The following is a 14,298-nucleotide window of genomic DNA, read 5'->3' on the forward strand; positions in this document are numbered from 1 at the left end:
ATTTGTTATTTTCCATTTGGGTCATGTTTGTGAGTTGTTGTTGTGTACCACCGTTTTGTGTTTAATCCAGCATCGGGTCTTTCAAAACACTTCCTATGTTTGAAGAAATGAAAACAATTAAAAACTCATGTAATGCAATGTATCTTTTTTCGGAAAAACTATTTTCCTGCCGACTGGCAGTTAGCGATAGGCAATCCCGTTGCTGATCCCTTTTTTTTTCCCGCGAGATTCAGTGTTGCGTGGAAAAAAATGCTGGAGCAGGGATTCGAACTCTGGTCGTCTACTACTAACTCATACAGGTCAACCAACTGAGCTAGCGTTACTTCTTGTGCACTTGAACGCAACTGAACATTTTTATCTTTCTTTCTTACGCGTTGGGAAAAAGCATTATATCTTCTGATTTTTCATTTTTCACTAGTGTGTCATGTACTGACTATAGTGGGAAAGGAATACATGTTTACATCAATTTTAAATACATTTAAAAAAGTGTTTCACAAGTGGATTAAACTAATGATTTAAGGACTGCCGATCTGATCAATTACGTATAAACATTGTGGTAGTTCTGACCGGGGAAAAAGTTGTTGACAACACACCCTGGATTTATTTTTTTGTAAATAACATGATAATTTACGAAAGGTGGACAAGATAACTTACGCACCCAGGGTCTGCTAACTTTTCATTGAGGTATTCTTTTTGTCGAAACATACCCCGTTAACTTCTATGTAAATAGCATGGTAATTCACACACCACCGACTTGGTAACTTGCATAAAAACACCATGATAACTTCCGTCTGAAAAGAATTGTAAACATACTCCCGGTAAAATTTTGTGTAAATGCCATAGCATGCCACGCCGGCCCGCAAGCCGCGAAACTGTTAAGTACCATACATTATGTTTTCCGACAGTCCCGATCGACTCGACATGTGTTGGGTGAGATGCTCGCGGTTGCGATGGAGCTCCCAACTGGCCGTCCCGTCCCCCCGTCCTCCGGGGGGGGGGGACTTGCTATTCAACTATGCATGCATCACCATCACCGCTCGTGCACCCCGACAACTTCTGTGATAAGTAGTATGGCAACAGACACATCACAGATTCGATAACTTAGATATAAACACCACGCAACTTTAACAAAAGGAAAAGGTTGTTATAACCAAAGTAACTTTAACCCACGGGAGGTTAAATAGTTCCCCGAGTATGTAAATAGCATGATAATTTACGCACCGTAAACATGATAACTAACATACAAATATCGTGATAACTTTGACCCCGAGAAAAAAGTTGTCGAAAACACCCCCCCCCCATTTTTTATGTTAATTGCATGATAATTTAGTCACCGCAGTTCCGGCAACTTGCGTTCAAACACAATGATAACTTTGAACCGGAAAAAAGTATTGAAAAGGTACCCTGTAATTTCTGTGTAAATAGCATGTTAATTTACATACTGCAGACATGATAACTTATATACAACAGTGTGGTAAGTTTGACCTGGGGGAAAGTTGTTGGAAACATACCCCTAATAAATTTTGTGTAAATAGCATGATACTTTACTCATAATGGATTTCATAGCTTACGACGAACATCATGATAACTTTGACCCAGGGGGAAACTGTTGTTGAAAACAGGGGGAGTGGGTTGTTGTTGAAAACACACCTCTGATAACTTCTATGTAAATAACATGGTAATATATTGCTATCCGAGTTGATAACTCACGTACAAACATCAACGTAACTTTTGACTAGGTCCCGATAACTTCTGTGCAAATAACATGATAATACATGGATAACAGAGATGACAACTCAGGTACAAGTACTGTTGTAACTTTTGGCCCCGAAATAAAATTTGTTGAAAAGATACCCCCGATAATTTCTGTGTAAATAATATGGTAATATACGCATACCAAAGCTGATAACTCATGTACGAACACCACGGTAACTTTCACTCGTTTTTTCTTTCAAGAAGCCATAACCTCGATACCTTTCTGTGTAAATAATATGGTAATAGTCGACCACAGACCGCGGTAACTTTGATCCGGAGAGAACAAATTGAAAAACATACCATCAATAAACTCAGTGTAAATGCCATGGTATTCTACGCACCATAGACCTAAGCACTGCACTGTCTGGCACCTACCTAAACCAGTCTAGCCAGGCACAATGCGCAATTTTTTGTTTTATCTGGGTCATGCCATGTTGGCATGTGGACCTCACCTCATGGCCCAAGGACGACATCGATCGTACACGGTGGGTATTGGATAATTTACTTATAATACCATGGTAATTTTTGACTCACGCAAAAAAAGTAGTTGAAACATATTCCTGATAACATCAGTGTAACACCATGATAACTTACACACTATGGGCATGATAACTTTTGGCCTGAAAAAAAAGAAGTCGAAACATACCAACATGGGATCTTGTTTCGATGCTCTCGTCGTGGCAAATTTTTACGTGAAAACGGATTTTAAATCGGAGCGACGATTTGAGCTACAAAACATTTTAAAGTTTCAAAATAGGAAGAATCTTTTGCTGACATCATCTGTTTTGTCTTTTAGTTTACATGCATGCATGAAATCATTAATCAAGGCTGGTTACATGTGTTTTCTCTGTCACCATCCACAAAATTAGCTAGTAAGGTTACATGCATGCATGATTAGGTAGAAAGAAGTAGACGTATGGATATGTTGCTTATCTTCCGGTCAGTCGAAAGTTAGCACAACCCTTTTTTTTGGCAGGAACATGTAATGTATTTCACTTCCACAAAATATTTTTTAAATTTATTCAAACTTCATGACCGTTGTCTTGTATGGGTATTATGTGATTGTGTGCGTGCTGTGTGTAGTGATGGACATGACTAAGAGCACATTTTCTGCCAAATAAGTATTGATTGAGAACCTACGATGGCGGGGCCACAATACTGAAGTTGATTATCTTATAGGCCCCGGTTGCTCATTTTAGCGGCGGCGTCAATGGTAGTTCGGTGACCCAAGAAGCTTGACGTAATTTTTGTCATGTTTGAAGTGCTTTGAACTTACCCCGCAAAAAAAAGTGCTTTGAACTTTCGTAATAGAACTAGTCTTTTTCGCTAAAACAAAATCTGTACAATACGTGTCATACAACCGTCTTTTTCGGGTCCCATCAAACTTTTAGCCACTAGGCTTTTGCAACGTATTTGTACTGGTTTTTGATTGTGGGTGTCATGGAATTTTCCTTTTTCTCGAACAAAAAGGCTAATGCTTTGTACAAAGCATTGGGTACCATGATACAGATGGAGGTCAAAGGAAATTTCGCAGCGATACGAATACGACGGAGCAATCATGCATGTGCCGTGCCGGCCCACCGGTCGGAATCGATACTTGTGTGTACTACGTACGGGGGCATATACCACGTCGGCACGGACACACCAGATTCATAGTACGTTCAACGTTACATCCCGGAGAGGAGACGCGCGCGTATGAACCGAGGTAGCAAAATCAGCCAACCCCGCGTCCCGGACGTGTGGCCTGCGCGCGCACCACGGCCGACTCGGCATGGCGATCTCGCCGTTTGCCTCCCCGGCAATGGCATCACAGTTCACGGACACCATCAGCGTGAGCATGGAGGAGGACATGATAAGATGGGATTAGTACCCCGGTATCGGTTGCCTCCCCCGAAAAGCCAAGCCAACCCACCCAGCACCCAGCCAGCCGGCCAGCTCGCCGACGGCGATGTCTCCCCGTCTTTCACATGCACCAAATCCCCGCCAAAATCCCCACTGTATCATATCGGCATCAACCCATCGCTTGGCTCCGAACCTACCACGTGCCCCGCTCCGGCCACGTCCCCCTCCCCCACCCACTATTACATCTACTGCCTCCTCCCCCACCACCTCCCTCACCTCAGATCAATCACTCTTCCCTCCCACTACTCCCACCGCGTTCACCCGTCATTGCCTGTCGAAGCTACGAGATTAGTTACTAGTATGATGGAGCTGCGCAAGTACTGGGGCGTGGGGGGGAGGAGGTGCGGGGCGTGCGAGGGGGCGGCGCCGGCGGCGGTGCACTGCCGGGATTGCGCCGGGTACCTGTGCACGGGGTGCGACGCGCGGCCGGCGCACGCGCGGGCTGGCCACGAGCGCGTCTGGGTGTGCGAGGTCTGCGAGGTCAGCCCCGCGGCCGTGACGTGCAAGGCCGACGCCGCCGTGCTCTGCGCCGTGTGCGACGCCGACATCCACCACGCCAACCCGCTCGCCGAGCGCCACGTGCGCGTGCCCATCGCGCCCATCGGCTCCCCCGAGGCCGCCGCGGTGGCGGCCGAGGCCATGATGTTCTGTGGCGCCGGTGACGGCGAGGCGCGGGCGGATCAGGACGACGTGCCCGAGCAGCTGCACCAGCACGGGGGGATGCTGAACCTCAACGTGGAGGCCGGCAAGGAGGGCCGGAAGATGGACTACCTCTTCTCCGACCTCGTCGACCCCTACCTCGCTGTCGACTTTACGCGCTTCGCCCACGCTGACAGCGTCGTGCCCAGCGGCGTCGCCACCGGCGCCGTACCCGCCGTCGTGGACCTGGACTTCGCGTGCGGGATCGGCGCCAAGCCGCCGGCGACCTACAGCTCCCCGTACACGGCCAACGCCTCCGGCGCGCACAGCGTCAGTCACCTCGCCTTTGCCTTGGCGCGAACCGATCGCGCGCCTTCTTGCTTGCCGTACGTAGACCAACTTGCTGATCGATCGAGAGGGCTATAATTTTTCAGGGCTCTTCATCGGAGGTCAGCGTGGTGCCGGAGGCCATCTGCGGCGGCGTCGGGAGCTTTGAGATCGACTTCACCCGGCCCAAGCCGCAGCCGTACATGCCCGCGTACACCGCGGCACCGCCGAGCCATGGGGTGAGCGCGCAGCAGGCGTCGCCGGTGGACATGGGGTACTTGACGGTGCCGGAGCGTCCGGTGGCGGTGACCGGGGAGGGCAGGGTGGCGAGGCTGATGCGGTACCGGGAGAAGAGGAAGAACCGCCGGTTCGAGAAGACCATCCGGTACGCGTCCAGGAAGGCCTACGCCGAGTCGCGGCCGCGCGTCAAGGGCCGCTTCGCCAAGCGCACCGACCAGGACGCCGACGGCGACGACGTGGACGCGGAGGCCCATGCCGTGCCGTCTTCCACGTCCTACTTGCTCGACTTTGGCTACGGCGTCGTGCCGTCCTTCTGATCCGCCGGCCCGGCGCCCCGGCCGGCGGCCTTGTACTTGTACCATTGATGCATGTACAGTAGTACGTAGGGGACTAGTAATCCATCCATGTACTCCTCCTGAGCTAGTTCGATCGCGCTTTTGATGTACTAGTAATACTGTAAACTGTAACAGTAGTAGTACTTTGGCCAATATGCTCGTTTATTTTTGGATGGCCGAAACTAGTAGCCCAAACATTTGGATCATCAATCATTATTTATCATCTATGTTTATGGCGATTCTGTTCATCTACCGACAAAAACAAGGGTCGATATGATCGATCGCGAATGCTCTTGTGATCGATCTTAAAATTTCTCTGCAAATTGCAATGAATTCCGTTCAACTGTGCATGCATGGGTACTTTATCCGTGAAAGGTACGCACCAAATTAGCTTTATAAAAGCGAACCAATATGTGGTTGGATGATTAGAGGAACGGCGACATCCCAGCCCATCAGAGGTTTAAATCCTAGTGCTTGCATTTGTTCCTGTCAGGGGCGGCAGTAGGGGTATTCTTGAGTCTTCATGTAAATACCCATGACTTTTACAAAAAAAAGTGTTGATTTTGGCAAAACAGTGGCAATTTTCAAAAATCGACAATGATTTTGACAAAATGAATACACATGAATACCCGGTTGCAAATTCCTAGAGCCGCCATTGGTTCCTGTATTTATTTCATGATTTCCGGCGATGTGCATTCCGTGGGAGGAGACGTTTTCGTCGACGACTTCATAAATTTCAAGATGATATGCTGGCTCAGCCTTTCGAAGGTGCTCATAGGGGTAAAGTGTCCATGTATGCGTTCATAGAAGTGAGTGTATACACGTGTATATGAACGCTTGCGTCTGCACTGTATTAAAAAATCAGCTTTATAAAAAAATATATTGTTTGTGGACCTGGATGTCCACTGAACATCAGATATTTAAATATGACAAAACAAACGGTTATCATGGCAACTTGTGTTCGTCGCGGATGGTAATTTTAGTTATGAACATGGCAAATCCATCTTAGTTCATTCTGCATAAGGAAATTGCCATGCTTACAAATTAAATTTGTTATCCTCACGCAAATATAAATTGTCCTAACAAACATTCGATTTGCCATGACTAAGGATCTAACGTCGGATTGGTTACACACCATGTAATATTACATTGGTTAATTAGTTTGGGCAACTCCAACGCCGGCCGGTAAACCGGTCAGCGCATCTGTCCGTCGATAGGAAGACTAGTCCGTACACATGGATGCAGAAGCCGCCGTCCAAGACTACCTGCACACATTTCAAATCAAGTTTAAACAAATCAGATGGATATCATCAAACACAACGGATTTCATTAAAATCCCAACATAATTTCAATAAAAGGTCGATATTTCGACCGATTAACTTAAAACTAGAAGAAAACGCATAAACACTATACGACCACTTCGTACGTGTGGCTGTCGTGCTCTTCTCACTGCCGTTGTCGTCCGTGTCGTCGTCGTCATGGCAACCTTGTCGAGCAGTTGCCTGCCACTCATAGAGAAGCCGCCCCACCTCATCCCGGGCGGTGCGGAGGGCCGCCACGGCCAATGCAGAGCTCTTACGGTGGGCTTGCCTCTGCCAGCGTTGGCGGAGGAGTCGCTAAGCGACCATTCCTCGCCGACCTTGGCAAGCTCACCGTCAAGGCAATGGTGGCGGCGCATGGCGGCCGTCTCCGCGGTGGTGAAGCAGCGGTTGAGCGTCCACGGAAGGTGGCTCCGAGGTGGTGATGGTGGATGCGGCCCCGCGCCTTCATGATCGCGGACGGAGGCTCCCCCTTGATGGGATCGGGCGGCGGGGAGGCGACGCGGGCCGGCAATGCGGGCGCACCAGCTACGCACCAGCGGCGACGCAGGCTCGTCTTTCACGTGTCATTTGATCTAGACGTCGCGGTTGTGTGGGGGTGACACCAGCTCCTTCCTATGCGGCCCACGATCTGGACGCAGCCGCGGTTGCTCGTGGGTGCGTGTATGTGGGTGGGGAGGGGGGGCACACTCATCCTTCATCCCGCGGAGTGGGGATTCTGGCTCGCGCTTCACGCAGTAGCGTGGTGATAACCAACAAGTATAAAGGATCGCAACAGTTTTCGAGGGTATAGTATTCAACCCAAATTTATTGATTCGACACAAAGGGAGTCAAAGAATATTTGCAAGTATTAGCAGTTGAGTTGTCAATTCAACCACACCTGGAGAACTAAATATCTACATCAAAGTGGTCAGTAGCACAGTAATATGACAGTTTGATAGCACTGGTAATAGTAGCAACAGTAACGGTAACAATAAAAGTAGCAGTTTTGTAGCGATTGTAACAACAACAACAATAGTAGTAAATTAGCAAATATCAATGTGTGAAAAAGCTCGTATGCATTGAATTGGTGATGGATAATTATGCTGGATGACATTCATTATGTAACAGTGATGTCTACTACGCAACCTTCTTCTTGTAGACTCGTGTTGGGCCTCCAAGCACAGAGTTTTGTAGGACAGTAGCAATTTTCCATCAAGTGGATGACCTAAGGTTTATCAATCCGTAGGAGGTGTAGGATGAATATGGTCTCTCTCAAACAACCCTACAACCAAATAACAAAGAGTCTCTTGTGTCCCCAACACACCCAATACAATGGTAAATTTTATAGGTGCACTAGTTCGGCGAAGAGATGGTGATACAAGTGTAATACGGATGATAGATATAGGTTTTTGTAATCTAAAAATATAAAAATAGCAAGATAATTAGTAACAAAAGTGAGCAAAAAGGGTATTGCAATGCTTGAAAACAAGACCTAGGGTTCTAACTTTCACTAGTGCAAAGTCTCTCAACAATGATAACATAATTGAATTATATAACAATCCCTCAACGTGCAATAAAGAATCACTCCAAAGTTTCTATCGGAGAACATAGGAAGAAAACATGTATTAACCCCTATGCATAGATTACCCCAATGTCACCTCGGGAATCCGCGAGTTGAGTGCCAAAACATACATCAAGTGAATCAATAGAACATGCCATTGTCACCACAGATATCTCATCGCAAGACATACATCAAGTGTTCTCAAATCCAATACTCAATCCAACATAACAAAACCTCGAAGATCAAGACTCAATTCATCACAAGAAGGTAGAAAGGGAGAAACACCATAAGATCCAACTATAATAACAAAGCTCGCTGTACGTAAAGATCGTGCCAAATCAAGAACATGAGAGAGAGAGAGATCAAATACATACCTACTAGTACATACCCTCAGCCCCGAGGGTGAACTACTCCTTCCTCGTCATGGAGACCGTCGGGATGATGAAGATGGCCTCCGGTGATGGTTTCCCCCTCCGACAGGGTGTCGGAACGGGCTCCCAATTGATTTTCATGGCTATAAAGGCTTTCGGTGGTGGAACTCCCGTTCTATGTTTCTTTTTAGGGGTTTCTTTATTTATAGGAATTTTTGGCATCGAAAATAAGTCAGGGGGGTTCCCGAGGAGCCCACAAGCCAGGGGCACCCCCTAGGCTTGTGGTTTCCTCGGGAGTCTTCTGGCCCAACTCCGATGCTCCGTGGGTCTCTTCTGGTCCATAAAAAATCACTGTAAAATTTCAGCTCGTTTGGACTCCGTATGATATTTCTTTTCTGTAAAACTTAAAACAAGGAAAAAACATAAACTGGCACTGGGCTCTAGGTTAATAGTTTAGTCCAAAAAGTAATATAAAATAGCATATTAATGCATATAAAACATCGAAAACAGATAATATAATAGCATGAAACAATAAAAAATTATAGATACATTGGAGACGTATCAAACAGTTATAACTTAGGGCGACACAGAACTAGCTCCAATTCATAAATGTAATGTAGGCATGTATTCCGTATATAGTCATACGATGTTTGTGTTAAGAACTTGCATGATGTCTTCTATCCTACCCTCCCGTGGCTGCGAGGTCCATAAGGAAACAAAGGGATATTTTGGCCTCCTCTTAATAGAGAACCGAAACAAAGCATTAACACATAGTGAATACATGAACTCCTCAAACTACGGTAATCACTGGAAATAATTCCAATTATTGTCACCTGTATGCGGATCATAACACGCAATAGGTGCGTATAACTTGCAAGATATGATCAAGAACACAAATATATTCATGAAAACATAAAGGGTTCAGATATGAAATTATGGCACGCGGGCCCTAGTGACGAGCATTAAGCATAACAAAGTTATAACGACATCAATCTCAGAACATAGTGGATACTAGGGATCAAGCTCTAACAAAACTAACTCGATCACATGATAAATCTCATCCAACCCATCACCGTCCAGCAAACCTACGAAGGAATTACTCACTCTCGGCGGTGAGCATCATGAAATTGATGATGGAGGAAGGTCGATGATGAGAACGACGTTGAATCTCCCTCTCCGTAGCCCAGAACAGACTCCAGATCAGCCCTCCTGATGAAGAACAGGAGGTGGCGGCAGATCCGTATCGTAAAACACGATGATTCCTTCTCTCTGATTTTTTTCTTAGCGAATAGGTCCTTCTGGAGTTGGTGTTAGGGTTGCAGGAGTTGACAGGCACTACGGCAGGATGGTCCAAACGCGATAGTCGAATCAGAGACCCTTCGACGAAACTGTGTGCGATGCATCAATCACAAATGGTGATGTAATAAAACCGTCAAAAAGATGCAAAACATTTGCGATGGTCGCGACATCAAACACGGTTCATATTAGATTTGCGTGTGCGATGAGTGGAAAACGGTCAATCTAGAAGAACTGTTTGCGATGATGCAGAACAACAGAAACGGCAGCCAAATGAGGGTGTGTGTGATATATGGCATACAGTACACTTGGATGAACTGTGTGTGATTAGGCAACACAATGGAAACGGTTCAACTAAACAAGATGTGTGTGATACGCGGCAAACATGTCCGTAATCAGAAATGTGTGCGCAGACCAATAATAACATAGACGATTGCTGCTAATAAGCCGTGTGATTTGCTATGTCCACAGAAGAATAACATATATACATACATACATATATATATATATATATATATATATATATATATATATATATATATATATATATATATATATATATATATATATATATATATATATATGTTATTCTTCGCACACACCTCAATAAACAATTGCATGCATTCTAAAGTAGGAGAAACGATCGTCTAGTCATCTACTTCTTGTGACGCTCCCGCCACTGCTCTGTGGCTTGATCCCTCGTCTGGGGCAGGAAGAAAACACTTCCTCATGTCAATGATCCGCCTGTACATCTTGTAGCTTGTGTACGCATCCTTGGCCGCGTACTTGACATGTTGTTCATCCAGTCTCTCATGCCAAACACTGTGCCAGGCGTTCTTGTCCTTCTTGCTCTCATCCTTCATCTTCGTGTAGTAGGGGTCGATGATGGCCGAGGCGAGGTCAAAAGTGAGTCCAGTTTGTTGTTGTCGCTGCCCCAGACCTTGTAGTGGTCCTGGATGTTGACAAGATTCCGACATTTCAAGCCTGAAACCTTGAGCACTTTTAGATCGTTGGTGGTGTCCACCGTAGTGAAACTATAGTCGGAGCTATTGATAAACTTGGAGAAACGCTCGCAAGGCCTTATGGCCATGTGGTAGTGGTAGACGAGGACGTCATGTTGCACGCACAACTGGGCGACGACAACCTTTTGATCGTGCTCGGCCCAACCGATGGTGTACTCGAGGTCGAAGCCGACCACTTGGTACTTGTCCTCGGCAAGGCACTGCTCCATAGTTTGGATGGAGCTCTCCACCGAGACCGCATCGTTCGTGTACACCACCGAGAGGGCCTTCCCCCTCACGTGGGTGTCTACTACGTAATGCATGGTGAACTGCCCACCGTTGTCGTCGTCGGCCACTGGGTGCGCTATTAGAGCCACGGGGAGTGACATTGGAGCCATGAGGAGCGCCATTGGAACCGCTGGATGTCCTCTCTGTATGTGTCACCGTGGGTGTGCTTATTGTGTCATGTGACGTGAGAAATGAAGGTAAATGGCTGCATGAATAATGGGGGCCGGGCGGCCTGGATTTCTCGGTGCATCCGCATGGCAGTTTTTGCAGCGGGTAACTGCATCGTCGCACCGCGCCCGGCGCAACCGCATGTACACGAACGTGCGTGATCGTGCGCCGGCCCCAAACACTGGCCGCGAGCGTGGAGGGACGAGGGCAGAGCACCCGGAGGGATGCGAGAGCAGAGCGCGAGCAGCGGGACGCGAGCAAAGCGCGCCGCGGCCGCCTCAACTGCAATCAACCACAAGCATAGAGCAATTGAATACGCATGAAATGGTCGCCTACAAGCCGGCCGACAGTTGCGTTGCTACGTAGAGAGCAGCCGTGTGCTACTACCTCCGTCTTGGTCTATAGTCCCCTTTATATTCTGTGCCATACTTTGCTCTTAAATTTAACCAACAAAATGTTAATGCATGTTATAAAAATTATATAATTAGAAACTATATTCAAATACGAATCCAACTATATAATCTTTGGCGACATGCATTCGTATTTTGTTAGTTAAATCCTACTTATAAATCAGGACGGCGGTATAGTAGGTAATTAAATCACAAACATTTTTTATTAACCATATGCGTACGTGGCCTTTCATCCTCCTCTCGCACGTCTTTTCATCCCACTGCCGCAGCCGGCTTACAGCGCAAGCTTGCGCAGCGCGCGGCGACGTTCTTTTGGCCAAACGGTGGCTCGAAGTGGCGCCAATGATTCGTCGGTGAGCCTGTTCCCGCGCAACCTCACAGGTTCCCGCGCAAGCTTCCCGCCCGACTCGGTGAAGTCCCCCAAAATCCCAATGCTTATCGGACTGCTATATAAACCCTCATGGCCAGCGAGTCTTGCGTCGCATTTTCCCCTTCCTTCTTGTAGCTTATCTCGCCTGCTTCTCCCACAATCCCCAATGGCACCGATCCGTTGTCGTCGCTCAGCCACTCCGCCGTCATCAGAGGATAGCTCCAGCTGGGAGGCTACACCGCGGCAGCGGCGCAGTCCCCGGCGTAGTGTAGTGCGCGTGGTGTCCCTATTGGGTGTGCGCTGAACACCCACCACACGCTCCGCCGCCGCTTCCTGTCAGCAACTGTTGCTGGCCGCTGTTGCCGCCACACCACCATCGGAAGCTAGGGCCATTGCCCGCTCCGCCGCCGCGGCCCGAAGGCGGGAGGTGGTTGTCGTGGCCGCCACCCGATTGCCGGCCACCGTGGCCATCACCCACTCTGCAACCGTGACCCGAAGGAGGAAGGTGGTGGTCGTGGCTGCCACCTCATCGTCGGTCGCCGTGGCCGCCAGCCCACCGTCGACCGCCTGGGTGATCACCCGCTCCGCCACTGCCGCCCGAAGGCAGGAGGCGGAGGTGGAGGCCCGCACGTGCGTCAGCGACCTTGCGCGTAACCCCGAGTTCCTGCGGGAGGAGGAGGAGCACCTCATCGAGCATGCAAAGAGCCTTACCACCGTCGTGGCCGTCGCACATGCCGCCTCAGAGGCGAGGAATCAGGAGATCTACGGGGAGAACCACCGCTTGGTGAGGGGTCGTCTGGAGCGGCAGACGACGTTCGAGCTGAGCGTCGCTAAATGTGCAGCATCAGCAGGCACCGTATTGCAGTTGTCCAGCTCGTCGGTAGGCTTCTCCTCCTCCTCTGCCTCTTACTGAGCGCGCTCGACAGAGGAGATGCTGCCGTAAGTAGTACAAAGCCCCTCCTAGTGGTAGTAGTATTTAGGGCTATTTTGTTCAGTTCATCTGACTATAGATGTGGTGGAACTGTACAACATACTTAAAATTAGCTAGTATATACAGTTGAACTAGCTATTTCAATACATGATTGACAACAGTTGGGGAAAAGTTTGGTCGGATCAGCTGTCGAGTTGAACTGTTTGTATAAAGAACGACTGCTTAATCTATGAATGAAATCTATGCTTAATTACTGAATTTTAGTTGCTAAAATTAGATAGTGCTAGTGATTTTTAGCTGCATATTTTGACAAATCGCAGTGTTACAAGGTTGACAAATGGCAATGTTACTAGATCAACAAATGTAAATCTTTCCAGTTTAACAAATGGCAACATATATACCCAATATGACAGATGCAAGTCTTACCAAATTGTTTGTACGTGGTTGCACACGGGTCATCCAAAACAACCATTTGTGTTGAAGGGATGCACAAATCTTTCTCGACACATTTTCCCTTGGCTTCTTGGGGAAGCTATCGGTTTGCATATGGTGTTCTAACTAAAATGTTTGCGATGAGTTTTTTATATTTAAAAACCATTGATGTTTTTTTCAAAAGAAAATCGTTTGATAAGTCTGTACATTAAGAGAGAAAAATGCAAGTTCATACAAACCATATCTTTCATTCAGTCATACTGCGAATTTCTATTCATATGATCGAGATACATTAGTAAACCAAAAAAAAACTATTTACGGCGGTGGCGGAGGCGGCGTGCTGCGCTGTCATTGTCGTTGCCATCCTCCAGGACGCCGTTGTTGAAGTCTTCAAGGCAGCATAGAATGTTCTTCACTTGTAAATCAAACATCATGTCATCGCGCGATCGACGGGCGGGGCGCCGGAGGACGGCAACAGGCGGCGCTGAGAGGTAGCGGTCGACGACGGTGTCCTATGCCGCCGAGGGGCGCGCGCTCACGGGCACGGGCGCGGCGGGTGCAGCCAAACGCACAGGGACCGGCGCCGCAGTGGGTGGAGGGGCGCGCACGGGCACGGGCGCTGGCATGTACACGAGCTCGCGCGGGTCCGTGGAGACCTCACTGACTCCCGCGGCTTCCAGCTCAGCGATAGTGATCGGCGACTAGCCCGTCAATGCTACGGGGATGGTCACTGGCGCGGGCTCGGGGATGGGAGCTGGGGCGGGAGCGGGGGCAGCAACCGCCACAGCCAGCTCGTTCAGGGCCATGTCCATGAGGCCCCATTCCTCCTTATTTTCTATGTCCTCCGGCTCGGAGTCGACTTCACCAAACTTGAAGACTAGTGGCAGATGATCCTTCTGCGCCATGGCGTTGGTGGTGGTCTGCGGGAGGAAGGGGAATGGGAGGCGAACACTAAGGCCGCCCATATTAAA

General features: G+C 48.2%; 1 protein-coding gene across 1 annotated transcript; it reads left to right on the forward strand.

Moving 5' to 3' along the window:
* Nucleotides 1–3,863: 3,863 nt before the first annotated feature.
* Nucleotides 3,864–5,437, forward strand: LOC119330665 (zinc finger protein CONSTANS-LIKE 3-like). The gene is made up of 2 exons (XM_037603781.1): nt 3,864–4,626; nt 4,731–5,437. The coding sequence occupies exons 1-2, from the start codon at nt 3,958–3,960 to the stop codon at nt 5,178–5,180; spliced, it is 1,119 nt and encodes a 372-aa protein (XP_037459678.1). The 5' UTR covers nt 3,864–3,957; the 3' UTR covers nt 5,181–5,437.
* The last annotated feature ends 8,861 nt before the right edge of the window (nt 5,438–14,298 follow it).

This window comes from Triticum dicoccoides, chromosome 7A, assembly GCF_002162155.2.
Source record: "Triticum dicoccoides isolate Atlit2015 ecotype Zavitan chromosome 7A, WEW_v2.0, whole genome shotgun sequence".
In the NCBI taxonomy this organism is placed as follows: domain Eukaryota; kingdom Viridiplantae; phylum Streptophyta; class Magnoliopsida; order Poales; family Poaceae; genus Triticum; species Triticum dicoccoides.